This window comes from Plectropomus leopardus, chromosome 14, assembly GCF_008729295.1.
Source record: "Plectropomus leopardus isolate mb chromosome 14, YSFRI_Pleo_2.0, whole genome shotgun sequence".
NCBI lineage: Eukaryota > Metazoa > Chordata > Actinopteri > Perciformes > Serranidae > Plectropomus > Plectropomus leopardus.
The window spans coordinates 14,039,500-14,055,569 of record NC_056476.1 but is presented as its reverse complement, the minus strand read 5'-3'; the positions used below and the strand labels follow the sequence as shown (position 1 = coordinate 14,055,569).

The following is a 16,070-nucleotide window of genomic DNA, read 5'->3' as shown; positions in this document are numbered from 1 at the left end:
CACTTTTTCTATTATATGTCATGATACAGTGTAGCTACCTGAGACCAGCTCTTCACTATGTTTTTGTTTCAATTACAGTGACGATAATTAGAGCCACCGGGATAAAACCACCCGGCTACATGGATGTACTGTGCTACTTGCTCTTTTTTTTGGTGTTGAGTACTGTTAGTAAAACCAGCAAAAGACCATTAATTCCTGCTCTAAGATATATACAGTATAGATAATGGGAAAAGGCGTGTGCAATGGAGTGACTTAATTACACGTTTGTATAGTGGACCCTGCCGACTGCAAGCTGTTGAAAAGATTTATTCATTCTCTGGTTTGTCTCAAACAAAATGCATGCTGTATAATGCATATAAATAAGATGGGAAAACTCATTTCCAGCTAAATTGTTTCTCATAGCGACATTATCTATAAACGGCACTTATTAAAAAGCTGTTTTATAACCACTTCCAAATTGGCTAAACAAGAGATATTTAAAAAGTATTTTATTCAAATGCCATGTAATATTCATTGCAAGAAATTAAGGCCCAATCTCAATTCTTATTCTTACCCCTACCCCACATTTTTGAATGCCAGCTTGAACAGAGTTACAATGGGTAGTTGTTAAAATCTTCCCCTATGAAATGGGACAGCCATTCAAGACCCTGATATACCATTGCTAGCTACTGATATTGGCTTGTGTTCAGGGTTGCCAGGCATTGTGAAAATGCTGTTTTCTGCTGTGGTGATTTTTTCGTGTATGGGCTAGGCATCCTTTTGTGATTGTCAGGATGCTTGTGATTTGTTCACATTTAAAATCAGGGTACCCACAATTATGAAAGTCATGAAACTGTTTTCCAGGCCTGGAAATGGTTTGGAATTAACAGAATGTTTTTGAAAGGTTTTGAATATATATTAATTTGGCAGTTGTTGAAATATGCTCTTAAAAAAAATCAAAACATGTCTGTGCAAAATACATTCCTTGTATAAGTAATTTAAAATCAAGTGCTGCATTACGTGACTGAGCAATTGTCAGACATGTCCATAAAGCATTTGTTTAATAAGATTAAAATGTATACGAACTTGTCAAATTGCGCTGACAACCACGTGATCCACCGATCTGGTCTATTGGTGGTGAAAACATCTATTGAGGGAGTAAAGTTAGTGAGCGCCAACAGTCTGCTTATCTGCAAATGCCTGAGAGATGCCTCTTCAATAATGTACAGTGCTCCATATACAGGCCAACCTTTTTTTTAAACTACTTTAATAAAGTTATAGAAATTGGATTAAATATTATGGAAAAGTTATGAAACTGATTTGGTAAATACGTGTGGGAACCTTGTAAAATTTCATGCTATCAATCGATCAAACAAGTAATCAAATAAAAGATGTAAAAAAAAAAGTGCGTCATTACCAGGCAACTAGTCGTGCTCACATTAGCAACCCGTGCACCTACCCTGCCAGTCTGCACCGTGCATGTATTAAGAGACCTGAATACAGCGCTAGTGGCAGGACCCCGTTCACTCTTATGAAAGTTACTCAGTGGCGCATGAAGCCAAAAAAGATTTATTTCTGCAGTATGGAATTACACTTCCACATCAAGGGGCCCATAGCGTGAGCACACTAGAGATTTACAGTGGCTGAGTGGCTCACTTCTGCCTGCTTAACAGCTAATATGTCAAAATGCACTGTCATGTACAAATCAACAATAACAGAGTAACTTACCAAGACGCAGGCATACTAGCTTTGTTCTTTTTTGCTATGCTTGTCATAAAGGACCATAATATATTGAAACGCCACTTAACTAAGCTTACATAATGGCTATTATTTATTTATTTTTTAAATACTGATTAAACCTTTGAAACCTGGAGCAACATCACTTTTCTAGTGCTGCTTTCAGACGCCTTACACAAGTACTTAAACTTTTGAAGCCTGAGCAAATTTTAAAAAGTAAGTAGTAGATTTATAAAGCTAAGTAAAAACGTTAAGGGAAAAATAATTTTATTTACATTTATAATTACATATTTAAAAATGTTACATAATTATTCAGAATAGAATATATTATTTTATATTATATATTATATATATATCTTACATATATATATTACATTACATTTTTTTATAGCACTTCTTTCACGTATTGTTTGTCTTTTTTTGTAAAACAAATTTTCAGGTTTCTTGTTCAGTTTTTACTTATTGCTTCCTAATTTTTGGGTTGTTTCTTCTTTTGTTGCTCATTGCCTTCTTCCCATGTCTTGGAAAGAAATCCAGCCAATTTGCTCAGTTTTCAAAGGGATAACAGATTTGAGGGTTTCTTTTTTTTTGCTTGTTCAGCCATCTTCCTGATGATCTCTTATAATTTGGCTGTAAGTGTGCCTCTCAAAAACCTCAGTTTGGAGGGCCACTTAGCTCTAACACTTCGCTCTACCCCTCTCTTTCCCAACAAAACAAAGGGGTATGGGCAAAGGGTGTAATGGGACTGAGTTAGATTGAGTTTCTTTCATGATGCTATATTTCTCGCTTGTTTCATAAAAATCCCTGATTTGGTTTGTTGGAAAAATAAAACTTAAAAATGTACAAATCCAATAGAAATGACTAAACAGAACTGCAAGATTTTTAACTGTAATTTTTCTTATTTTTGTATCAAAATGAGGCTGCACAGTAGTTACCCTCATATACCAGGAATCTTGTGAAATTGCCTTAATCCTGTTCAGTGGACAATGGTCTCCTTTACAACAACTGTGCACATATACTGTATTTATCTGCTGTATTGTTACTGTACGTATACACTACTGTTAAAGCGTATGTTCTTCCTGTCAGACGTTAATACACAAGGCCAGTTTCTTGGAGAAGGATTAAGTCTGTTCTTAGACTGGGGGTATATTTACGCGGCGTTAGTTAAAGACGATGAGGCTTAATCCCTGTCTGAAAAATCTGGCACACGTAGCCAAATTTCTACCCGTACACAAACTCTTAAACGCTGTTGGCACTAGTTGCGCAAACCAAAACAAAAAGTGCTGGATGTTCGCGTTTTTGGGGGAGATTAATTGGAACATTCTCCAGGCAAGCTGGCAATTCTGCAATGTATGCACAAAAAGTGTACTAAGAAGGTGGCGAGAGACGACTGATTAAAGACAAAAATGTACAGTCAGTGTGTTGTTTTTAAACCAGCATGCTCAATTAGGCTATTTTAGAGAAAACACTGTGAAAATAGAGAAAAGTGTGTATATATGCGTACATAGAAAGTGGCAAAGACGTACTGTAGTGATGGTGAATTTATACAATTAGAATAAGACCCTGCCATGTTAAATACAGAGTTGCAGAGAGGTTGCTGCCCCACAATCATGCTACCATCTGCTAGTTACTGGTGTAGATGGGGACAAAACGACAATGATCCAACATCTGTGCGCCCTTTGGCATGATAGATCTTGACAGATTTCTTCCTGCCTGCGCAGCTCTATAGATCTGAGAGGAATGGCGAAAGGGATAAGCTAAATAATGGGATTTCAGCTTTGCCTTCAGGAAGTCACGTATAGATTTTTCTGGAAGGCCATGCCTCTACCTCTCTCATTCCTACAGATCTGGGATCTGGCTCAAGGCTGTTTTTTTAAGGTTTAAAAGCTGCATTTCTTCTTTTTGACCTTGGCATGTTATGAAGGTGAAACTACACCACAAAAAGTTTCCAATCATATTCTTATTTGGTACAATGTATAGGTATCTACAGGGTTAAAAAGGTTTGGGATTAAATTTAACCCATGTACAGAGGGATTGAGAGGATATATGGTATTTTTGTTGTGGACATAATGTATAAAAAGAGATCTAGATACTACATACACAATTGTTATTACACTATGACTATTTTTTATCCAGTTTCAGTTGATATTTATCGATTGTTTTGACCCTGAATGAAGAGGCTGAAGCGGTTCTGTCCTGTTCTACCTCCAGCCCTGTTCCAGGATCAACAGGCCAGCTGTCTAAATGTCAACATATGTGTCTGTCTGATGCATGGTTATATATTTTTGCTGTATGTTTATTTACTTAATAAAGATGGGTGTTGGAAAATGTATCATGGACTCATCATATTTCATGAACTTTAAATTCTTAAAATACTAGAAATGTCTTGATCTGGAGGTGCTGGACAGTATTCTTTCAACAAAGTTGTGTATATTTTAAATGCCGATGCTATCTTGATGCATTTGTAGCAATTCCAATTGGGACTCAAGTAATAATTATGTCACAACATCCTCAACTGATTGTAGGTTTCAAAGTATACCCATATATGTGTGGACGAGGCCTTTAAAAAGTATTTCACTGATATAAAGGAGGACTTCACATAAAAAAAGGGTGTCTCTGCAGTTGACAGATGCAAATACTTTTCAAATTGGTGCTACATGACCAGGGCATACAGGGAAAAAGGGTGCTTTTGCTCAAGAGGTAGAAAACCTACAACTACCAGAATGAGCTATGCTCCCGCTGATGGCTGACGTAATGTGAAATGGTCCCTGTGAAACCATGATGGCCAGCAATCTCATCTTACAGTTAAACATTAAGCTAAAACATGTTTCTTAAAACATCTGAGGTGAGAAATATGCAATTTAGTGACTGAATCTTGGTTTATACTAAAGCAGTGTGGTGCCCTCTTCCTGTTTACTTACTTTCGCCATTATGGCGAAACAGGGCATTATAATAACAATAAACAGACGGTGCAGTAACATAACCTTGAATTATATTCGATCAGCACTGCCTAGTTTACCATTTGATCGAATTTTGGTTCAAGTTTGAGAGAAAGAGAAGGAGGGGTGGGTCTGTCTGTTGATCAGTTGTATATTTTTTGAGGCAGCGGCTTGCGGCAGGCAATAGTGGGCAATACCAAAATGTGGAAGTACAGCCTGTAGTTTGAGCAACAGTCCGAGAGCTGGCAAAACTCCCCTTAAATTAGGTAATCTACAGTATTTAAAGGAGTTTCGCCAGGGGGAAGGAGGGATATCTAAGCACTGGTTGTTGGTTAGATGGAGTAAAGATTACCACAGTTCATCTACACATACTACCCACATTGTTTTGACACAAATTTGGTTAAAAATCAGCAAAGTATCCCTTTAAACACCCAATATGACAGTTTATACACTAAACAGACCCATCACCACAATAGTTAAAAGTTTGGTTACTTACCCATCGAACACTGAAGAGGCAACACCGTCTCCAAAGAAGTCTTTCCTGAAAAGGCCCTCCGATGGTCACCCTGGTTTTCTCCCGATTCTGGTCTTGAACTTCATTCTCTAGTCTTTCTCACCCTTGTGAGATCCGATTGTTTCATGCTCTCTAATTTGTTTTAACATTAATTATATTCCGTATATGATTTGCTAGCCAGCAAAAATACACAGGGACTAGTACAAACAGAGTTAGCTTTTGCCATTAAACACATATGAATTATCATTTGGCTTCACAAATTGCTTACTGGTCCTTTAAAACAATAACAATGTCAGTTGAACTATAATTAACTACAGTATAAACAACCGCAGGGGCTAGAAAAAGTACTGAGCCATTAGAATTTCCCTTGGCACCAAACAGTGAAATGTATTTTAAGGACTGTTCTGCTAGATACTGAATAAAGATCACAAGCATCTGTCTGCACTTCACTGCTCTGCTGTTGACTGGCAGGATTTTGAAAGAACCTGGCAATGTTTTGACAGATGTCTGCGTATTTTCTTTAGTTCTCTGGTTGTTTCTCTGTGATGCTTTAAGCTGTCAGTGTGAAAATAAAATGTCATATCAGAGCAGGGAGAACAAAAAGAGGAAAATGATGTGTATGCAGAATGTGAATTGAAAAACACTACTGATTAGAAAATGCCCAGAGAGATTTTTTTTTCTTTGTTTTGACAAAAACCTCAAGAACATGATGATAAAGTCCCTCGCTGTTTTTGAGTGGAAAGCTGACTATAAAGGCGTTAAGGTCGTGTTTATGTGCGTGCGCACCTTCTGCCTTGCCACTGCCTAACATTTAAGATAAAAGTCCTTACAAAATTTCACTCTTTGAACTGTAAAGAAATAAGTGTATTTTTCCTTGTTTTCAGGATGTTAAAACAACATAAGATGGGCCAATATAAAAAAAAAAACATGTTTACATTGAGATTTACACAATAGAGGCTGCTGTTTCAGTGCCAAAGCAAGTTCATATGAATAAAAATTTAGATGTGGGTGGTTTTTAAAATAACATTAAAGTATCGCAAAATACACAGTGTAGAATAATGTTTTTCAGAGGCGTCAGTTGATAATAGATTTGCTGACTTCCATCATTTTTGTTGCCAAGTTCTAATCATCTTATGCCAAGAGATGATAAGAGATACAGTCTTGAAGATGGATATGCACGATGCTTACAGTTTCATATCATCTTTGGCCCTTTTTTATTGTGTTCGTGTTCATTCACTGTACTTAGTGCCAGACCTTGATCTCGCCGGCCCAGTCGCAGGTGGCCGCAGTTGCAGGAATAACAGGATGCTGAGAAACACACAGGCAGGGCTGGCTGTGGGCACGGAGAGTGTGCAGCATACGAGCGTTGTGGTAATCGTAGAAGTGAGCAGAGCCGGTGGAGCTCCCCGAGGCCAGGATAGTACCATCCAGAGAAAACTCACACTGCACTGCGTAACCCTCCACCTAGAACAAGAATATATGTGTTAGTTACGATGCATTAACCTTCCACCAAGAGCCATTTTAACGTCAGTATAATAAATAGATTGTGATACAAGAGATTACAGACTTGAGCAGCCATGCATGTGTTCTTTAACATCCCTGGCTGTATGCGAGCTGATAGTTGAATTTAATTCACTGAATTTAAAGACACTGAACAGTATGAAAGCCCATTTCTATCTGTGTGATGAAAAGAAAAAAAAAATCCTGTTAGAGCTAAAATATATGGCATGGACGCAGCACGTCACATAGGCGGAGCAGAGGTTTTAACCTGCTAAACAGACTCCGTCTTTGCAGCCCGGCTGCTGCCACCTTCACTGTGTGTGTATTGAGTTTTACCAAGTGAAAACGCAGTTGGTTATGAAGGATTTGAAAGCAAAGGCTATAACTTATTAACCGGCTCTGAATTAAATAACTGGATCATTTTAACAACAGGGTGCATTGATTTGATTGATTTATTTCAATGTGAAATGTATAAACACCCACAAGGCTGCTTTGCATTGCTTCTGGTACACTGAAGTATTATTCGAATCATTTTAAACAGATTGTAGAGATTGTTTTTTTTACAGAGTTCTATATATTGTATGTCTGTGTGCTGCTTGCAGAGAAGAAAAAAACAGAACATCCCTGTAAAAACAGAGAAGAGCAGTGCGATGGCCGCGCGGGCAAGCGCGTCTTCTGTGTTCAGCAGCTATAGTTGATTATAATGGACTCGTTTTGCTGCAGACATGCTGCGGCAGACGTGCCGTGCCATGAACGTGTCACATGTATTTCAGGTTATAATGAGAAACTATCTAAAAATAATAACTTAATAAAGTTTCTGATTATTCTGAGATATTAGGTCAGTTTTTTAAAAAGGTTCTGATTACAGTGGATTAAAGATTTTTTTTTTTTTTTATCACAATGGTGAAAGGGTCTTTGATTATTTTATCTATGAACTGTTTCTCGATTAAATTTTCAGGTAATATACACCAAATCCATATATCTTAATAGCATGAGAGAAAATTACATAGTTAAAGTACAACTGACAAGTTAAATTCTCAACAGTCTGTCCCACTGTTGAACAATATTTATATAGAAATAAATACAAGGGGCGCCCAATAACTGAGTTGGCAGGGCCGGTTTGATTCTGATTTGGCCCTTTACTGCATGTCATCCTCTCTCTATCCCCCTTTCATGCTTAAAGCTGTACTATCTAATAGATGCTAAAAGCCCCCAAAAAATGTTTAAAAAAAACAAACAAAAGAAATTTAAAAAATCTCCTTTACTGCACGGAAAGACCAATACTGTTATTATATAAGTGGATCCACATGCCTGTTGCTTGCAGCCAACACTGACTACCATGGAAAAGTGGGATGACACAAAATGTAACTCAGATTAATGGATTTCTTCAAGTCTATAAAATTATCTACTCAAAATAATGTGTGGTGTACGGGAGCTGAGAACAGCCAAGCTTGCAATTTTTTTTAATGATGTTATGTCAAGAGCTAGCATTTTATGATCAAGTATTTAAAGTATTTCATGATCCTGAAATTCTTTATTACTTAAATTATCATTATTATTATTATTATTATTAGTAGTAGTAGTAGTAGTAGTAGTAGTGGTAGTAGTATTAGTATTATCCTGATAACTATTTAATCAGTGCAGACACTTGAGTAAACAAAAAGGCAGATTTCTTGAGATAACAAGGTAAATTATCACAAGAAAACAACTGACAACTTTTTCTGGAGATCACAGGATAATTATGGAGAACTCTCAAATGGCCGTCTGGTCTGTTTGATCACACCCGATTTAAGCCTTTTAAACTCACTGTCATGACTGTCGGGGAGGAACCTGCCGATGTAAGACCTTGATTAAAGAACAGTCTGATACGTTGGTCAATAAGGGACATTTACAGCCTAAATAAGTTGCTACAGTTGTCAAGTTGCCATGCATGCTGGCATGGCACTCCTGGTCTGTGATAAACATTATAAGTAATAAGAGCGATTGCTTTCTCATAATAATGAGTTGATATCTCATTATCTCAGATACAAAAGCTAGTTTTCTTGAGATGAAGAAATGATTACCTTGTGATCTTGAGATAAAGGAATTTTTAAAATAATTGCAAGCACGGCCGTTCTAGGCCCCTGTAGTAGTCTGTACTGTTTGTGTGTAAAACAGGGAATTTCATAGAAAACTGTACGGTCGTTTGGTAAATAATCATTTAATCTGTCCAAATCAGAATGCTCTTATCTCATACATTACATTACATTACAGTAGAAAGTCATTTGAAATGATCTCTTCAGGATAAGAATGGATGGGAGGAATATTTACAGCAACCAATAACTTTCACTCTACATATGAGGCATCAGTACTGACAATATACTTAAAAAAATATGAACCTATTCCTTATTTGTATGTATTTTTTGATTAACAAAGGCTGCAATAAAGAATTTATAATCACAATAAAGGTTGTGTGATACACTAATTGGTTGCTAACACATGTTCTCTGTTCGAGGTGTTTGCTTCAAAGTAGTATATAATAAAAAAAAACATGACAAAGCTTCAGAGATTAAATGTCTGTGTTCTCTGGAGGTTTTGTTGATTTGAAATGTTGTTGTGTTTTGCACCTCAGGGTCTTCATCTATGAGGGAAAAAAAACAGGACTGGAATGTGAGATACCAATTTGTTTCCTGTCCATCTCTGGATTTTTTCTTGAATCAACAAACAGACGCCACAGCAGCAGCTCAACATGCTCTCAGTAATATTTGCCAGCCATAATCTGCTCTGTTTGCTGCCCTCAGTGGAAAAATTGTATTCTACTTAGTGTGTTTGTTTTGGGGGAGGGCTGTGTGGAGGAAGCAGGGTATGGATCTATGGTGCATGTCAACCATGTGTCGTGTAGGTTATGATGATTGTCTATGTGTGTGTGCATAGGTTTATTCTAATGCCTTTTTGCTCAGTGAGCATGTGGGATGTTGCTGAAGTTGTTTGTGTGCATTCTGCATTGATCACGCCTGTGTAACCCCCAACCCACCCCAACCTTTCACCCTGAGGTCACAGTCGTTACTGACCTTGTGTCCTTCGTATCGCCGCCTCTTGTTCATTCTATAGGGCTGCTGGGAGGAAAATACTGCTATGTAGTCGCCATTAGTCTGTGCAACAAAGGACTCCTCCAGTGGGTGGAGAGCCAGGCTGGGGCACGTGTACCGCTCCTGGTGGCCAAATGAGAGGAGGGAGAATATCCAGAGGGGAAATTAATTCAGCATTTGACATTTTCTTGTTCTGAGGCTAACCATGAAGTCAGCTACATGCCAAGTAGACCATTATTTTGAAAAACACATGTCCAGATGTGCAGAAGGTGGACCAAGTAACAGAAATACTTTATAATATATAGCAATGTCTATTATGGTAATTTCCGAGGCCACAGTTTGGTTTATATTCTACGATTTTGTACACCTGTTAATTTTTCCACCCTACATATTAAGAGTCTAACAAATTTACAAGTCTCCGGGACTTCCTGCACTGCACAATAAATGTACAATTTAACTGCAGAAACACTGATTCAAGGACACACTCAGCACAAAGGTTATTAAAAACTACATTTTAGAATAGGTGGCATTCAATTGGGCGCACGGTTCCTTCAGCACTGTCGAAATACGCCAGTTCCACATCCCTCATTACCAACTTGTTTCACATCACAGAGTTCACACATTTTCAGAAATGTACTTTAATAAGAAATGTGATTTGCTTGTTTAAATTCAAACTGCCTTTGAGCCTTTTAGCTGATAATTTCAACATCATGTGCAAATCAGAGATACATCTATTCAGGGGCTATTTTTCCTCATTCACACAAAGGTTTTCTAACCTGGTAGATTTGGTTGGAGACCTTGGCTGTGGTCTGGTAGTCCCAGGCGATGAGGGTGCGGTCTGCAGAGTCTCTGCTCACACAGTCAGAGCTTGTTATAAAGTCCACACCACCTCTCAGAAACAGGATGTCCAAGGTCTGCTGGATCCCTGCTTTGTAAACCTTCACCACCTGGAAACACACATGGACCCACACCCACACATGAACAAATTAACATCAAGCCCTTCAAAATTCACAGTAAAAACATAGAAATTTTTTTTCCATTTACAAAATAGTGGGAAGTGGTTGTGAAAAATCGTGTGTAGTTATTAATAACCCGTGTAGTCCCTTTAAAACAATTTAATTAAGTAAGAATTAGTGTTGAGGCTATGCATGAAGCTTTTACAGCACAGTATTCTTATAGTGACTCAGCTCAGAAGGGTTATCTACAGAAGGGGGGCGGGGTCATTCCCATGTGACTGACAGGTGCAACAGCACTATCATGATAAACAGAGACAGAAAGATGTGCAGCTGTACAATAAAATGAGTCAAAGTTGTGGTAAAGATGTGGTGATTTGACAAAATTGAAAAGCCTTGCAGAATTCATGGGGATTGCCTGGTCTTGCGTGAACTGTTGCGATTACAACAGACAAATATTCTACATCTACGGGCAATTTAGAGTCCCCAGAGAATGGCCACAGCTCAGCTAGCCAGCAGATATGGACCCGAAAACCTCTGGCTATGAAGCAAAAATGCTCAGGACCGCACCACCTTTGTTCGCGTTGGTCATCCATTAATTAATGATTTATTTTTACTTACAATGTGAGTGCTTTGGATGCTGTTCAGACTGCTAAACTAAACCATGGACTTCTTCATTAAGTACGATGGGCAGTCACTGTTTTTTTTCCCCCAAAGTGTAAGAGTATAAATGCTGTGATACTGCAGGAGGTGGAGTTCAGCTCTGACACAATTTAACCCCTGGGTTAAAGAACTTTCTTTACCAGACCAGTTTTATCAAATAAGATTTTCACAGGGTGGATTTTCAAATAAGGTCTCATTCCAGAGCTACCGAGCGGACCGCTAGCAGCTACAGTCTACATGAGACAATTTAACCTTTGACCTCCAATTGCAACTTTCACCGCCCTCTTTCTGCTTTGTAACTTCCACCAAACTTTTAACACTTGCTCACATCAACAAGTTTTAACATAACATGGTAGAGCAATCTCATGCATCCAGTTCAACCTAATGAGTCTGTTTTAGAGAGACGTCAGACTAATGGTTTAAAGTTGTGCCAGTGGGTCTTGGCTCTTTTGTCTGATGGGGTTATTTCACCCCAAAGCAAGACGAACACAGCCAAGAGCTCAGACTGACAGGCAGCCAGAACGCTACAGCATTAACAATCTATTTGCAAAGGACTGCTCTACGCTCACTCTGCAACTTACATTGACACCTAGTGGCAGAAGCAATCCCTGCTGTATGAAATCTAAAACCCTGCAGGGAACCTGTCAGTTAATCAAGGGGGGGGGGGGGGTTACATTCAGATTTGGAGAAGGTGAATAGGATTATCACATAAAACAGTCCATTAAGCTTAATAGCAATACGAGGTTGTAGCTTCACAAGAACAATCCATGAGTCCCAAGTGAAATTAGAATTTGCTTTGAACAATTAGTGCGATAACCTGCAGCGTTACTTCTGTGCATGCAGCACAATTATCCTCTTAGTGACATAAAGCATGGGTTATTGTTTGTACTAGTGTGTAAATGTGAGTGTGTGAGGATGGTGTGTTCAGAGCATACCTGCTTTTGATTTATAAGATCAAACAACAGTCTGTGAACCAGAGTCAATAAAAATGGCACATCTACTGTAGTGTGGTTAATGAGTTTGACCTTGCAGCTGCGAGAGTCCCAGGCCTTGACCACAGAGCTGTAGCCTCCGCACAGGAATACCTCTGGGTTGCTGGGATGCAAGACCGCACACATCACTTTGAACTGGTTGTCCAATTTCACTACCTGCTGCCCTACAGACCAGAAGAAATGAGAGAGAGAAAAAAAAAGAACAAGATCAATCACCTTTATAAGAACAATTGACCTCTTGAATTACACATTACAAAACTATGATGAAAACAAGATACTGTTTCACATATTTTGTGCATAAAGCTAAGATTCCTCTGAGAGCAGCTATTCACAACATCTCACATTCATAAACTGAATGCCATTACCTTCAATCTTGGTATGGCATAAAATACATTTATTTTTCCAACAATTTGTCTTATCTTTTTAAATAAATATTTTTACATAACTTCCAACGAGGAGGCATAATACACTGTATCAAGATCCAGTACGATGGATATTATCAGTAACATTTATTGAATCAATGTGCACATAAATTTTAGTCCAAGATACATTTAAGCTTTCCCTGACATGCATTACAATCAAAGGAAACGGTTCCTTTTCCTTTCAGCAGGGTTCCCATAGTGTCATGTTTAAATCTGATGCTCATTATTCACACATCAGTGTCAAACCAATACTACTTAAATCCACAATATATTCTCCTTATATTGTACAAAATAAAAGTACCCCAAATTCTGCGGTGTCGTGATACAATGTTATTAATGATTAGGGTGACAATTAAAAAATGAAATATTGATACCTAGGATGCACAATCCGATATCATGCTTAATATGATGTTAATTCCACTACAGAAGAGACATGATGATCACTAAAATTAGGAGCGGGGGCAAAGTGGATATATTGATATCGGTATCAGTATATCAGTATCAGCCATTGACCAAATGAGTTGTTATATATCGGCATATCGGCAAAAATATCCTGCATCCCTATTGATATCATGTTAAAAATATGCATATGATGGTAGTGTGTAAATAATCCAGCAGAACCTCTTGTATAATTTCCTTTCTTTCAGTTCTCACTATGTCTCACTCCCAAAAACCCATCTGGTTGCCTTCACATTACCCATTGAGCATAAATCTTTTAATACAATTTTATACAGTTATGGTTAAAGACTCTCTCCAACTCCCTACCCTCATATTCTGAGTGCAAAGTCATTTCCCAAAAAAAGAAAAAAGAAAAAACATTTAAAAAAAAAAGAAAATTAAAGATTCTTTTGACTGATAGCATTATTATTATTATTATTATTACTATTATTCAAAATGTTCTATTAGATATTGCGATAACACTGTTATAAAATATATTTCTTATAGATCCACAAAGCAATACTATGTTGGCATTTTGACCATTTAAAGCCTAAACACTTTACTTGTGTTACTACTTTCATTTGTGATGCACCTAGTAAAGAAACAATGATGCTTCTGGTTCAACATCCTGATGGTGTGTATATGTGAGTGCATGCAGTCCTTGCACTGCAGTATTTTGCCCACTCAGCTCCAAAAAACTCGTTTCCAGCTCAACTCTGACCCCTGGCTGGTTTCTGTCCTCTCTGGGCCCTGACATTTCCCTGAGTTGTTTTGGCTGCCAAGGCAATCACCTTATTACTGTTTAATCTCTGCCACAAGGAGTATCACTCCTGCTGCTGCTACACACATCTGTCTGAACAAACCATAATAATCTGCATAAAGTAGTTTTTAAGTGTAGCTAAGCTTCTTTGATGTGTTCAAAATACAGTGCAGAAAGAAGAAAGTACAGTCTGTGTGTGTTCTTTACATTAAAACAGAATAGAAAGGTTCAGATTATTAAGATAATGAATTAAGACAAACTGTTGCAGTTTGTGCCACATGAAAAGCTCAATTAAACATTTTGTCTTCCTCAGCTGTCACGACTTTACTACATAAAATCCAACTACAATTCCTCTGAAACGCTAATTCTGCTGAAACTTCTCTTTGGTTTATTAATTGAGTGCACTGTGAGGATCCAATCCTCCTTTGCGAAGTGCCCATTAGATTCCTGTGCAGTAAATATTGTGTGTAATGAAACTGTGCCGCCGCCTTTGCTTATAAACAGTGATTTGAAAACAAGCTCGATGATAAAAAATACAGTAAATCATGCTGTAAGTCACTGCCAAAGATAGCGCTCCCTACTTAGTGAACCCTCTGAAATTCATGATGTTAAAGTAAAAGGATGAGAAGCTTTCTGTGATCATTCCAGGTCAGAGGAAGGGCGTGAGCTTGTTTACAGGCTACATCCATCAGTTTTTGATCACATGTCATTGTACCACTAAAAAAAGCTTCACATACGTAGACCGTGGACAGTTTCTTGCGTTAAATGAAGCTATTTTCATCACTTTTGTGTGCGGGCTGCAGCACATTTTCCAAACAGCTGCACAGTTTACAACATACAAATCAGTCTGATTTAAACATAGCTCAAGACAAAAAGATAATCTAAACTAACAAAGACGAAGAGAAACCAGAATATAAAACACTGTTTTGGCTAGAGGCAGCTTTATCTAAAATCAATTAAAAAATGTCATACTTAAGAACAAAACAAAAACACTGAGGGGCTTAAATATAATTAAGCCTGACAGGGTGCGACCAAAAATTACTTTCCTGGGAAAACGATGAAGAAGGCAACACAAGGAGCCAAGCCAGACTATGAGCCAGCAGCTCTGTCAAAGGCTATGCAAAGTAGAGCACCTCAGGGTTCAACGGCTGCTCATTAATTCATCGAACAAACAACAAAGACCCCATCCAAAACAGTCTTAGCCCACAACAAAAACGCACTTCATTACACTCTTGTTCCACGATGTTCCTACCAAGTCTTTTCAGAAAGGGGGGGGGATGAGCTAATAAACTGCAGCAAAAATGGACCTTCTTTCACTTAATGGCAGACTAGCACGCTCCCAAATTTGATTGCATTGATCCAAAGTTTCAACTGGCAATTTCGTCGGGCTCACACTCCCTACTTAATTGGCTTACTCGTAGCGATAGAGCAGATCTGTCATCAAGATTTAAAACCCGTGTTTGGCATGACGATGAGAAATCAACATTCTCCTCATAATAAACAGGGCCTCGTCATGTTTTAATTAAACAAGATTAATTGGCTTGCTTGAGAATGGAGATAAGGGAAGTCTGCAGCGATCTGTCCCTCCACTCATGCTAGTTTACTTTGTAGTCTTGAAAGAACTGTGATCATGCTGTAGAGCTGACACACACAGTGGATGACTACAGTGCAGAGGACATTAGGGATGACTGGGATGAGCCCCTTAGAGCAGAGCGAAGCTGGGATGAAATGGATATTCTGCCTCATTATCGGATCCACCAAAGCAGGGTGCTGTCACTTAATAAGCAAAGGTTAGAAATACATTATTTGGTTTTGACAAGCCATGTCTAAAATAATATTTTAGAAATAAGCGTAATAAGCCATATTTGTACCTAGTTTGAAACACAGACACACGCCAACAAATCTCCAGCTATATTTAGGAGGTGATTATCTATTGTAATGTGGCAACTTAACCTTGATGCTTACATGTTTGTTTTTTTTAGTTTTAATTACTTTTTAATGACTGTTATTGTTGTTGTCATATATGGATTCTGTTATTAATTTGGTATCACTTTTATGTTGTCATTTCAATTTCTGTGTCTGTTATGTTTGTGTTTCTTGTAATA

At 38.0% G+C, this 16,070-nt stretch overlaps 1 protein-coding gene across 4 annotated transcripts in view; it reads right to left on the bottom strand.

Moving 5' to 3' along the window:
* Window positions 1–16,070, bottom strand: part of wdr25 (WD repeat domain 25) — a 47,264-nt gene that overhangs the window by 15,259 nt on the left and 15,935 nt on the right. For all 4 annotated transcript variants that reach the window (XM_042500269.1, XM_042500270.1, XM_042500267.1 and 1 more), the window contains exons 4-7: window positions 12,379–12,509; window positions 10,514–10,684; window positions 9,720–9,860; window positions 5,152–6,633 (exon numbers count right to left, since the gene is read on the bottom strand). In XM_042500269.1, the coding sequence (XP_042356203.1) occupies window positions 6,412–6,633; window positions 9,720–9,860; window positions 10,514–10,684; window positions 12,379–12,509 (665 nt within the window). In that variant the 3' untranslated portion in view covers window positions 5,152–6,411. The remainder of the gene's footprint in view (window positions 1–5,151; window positions 6,634–9,719; window positions 9,861–10,513; window positions 10,685–12,378; window positions 12,510–16,070) is intronic.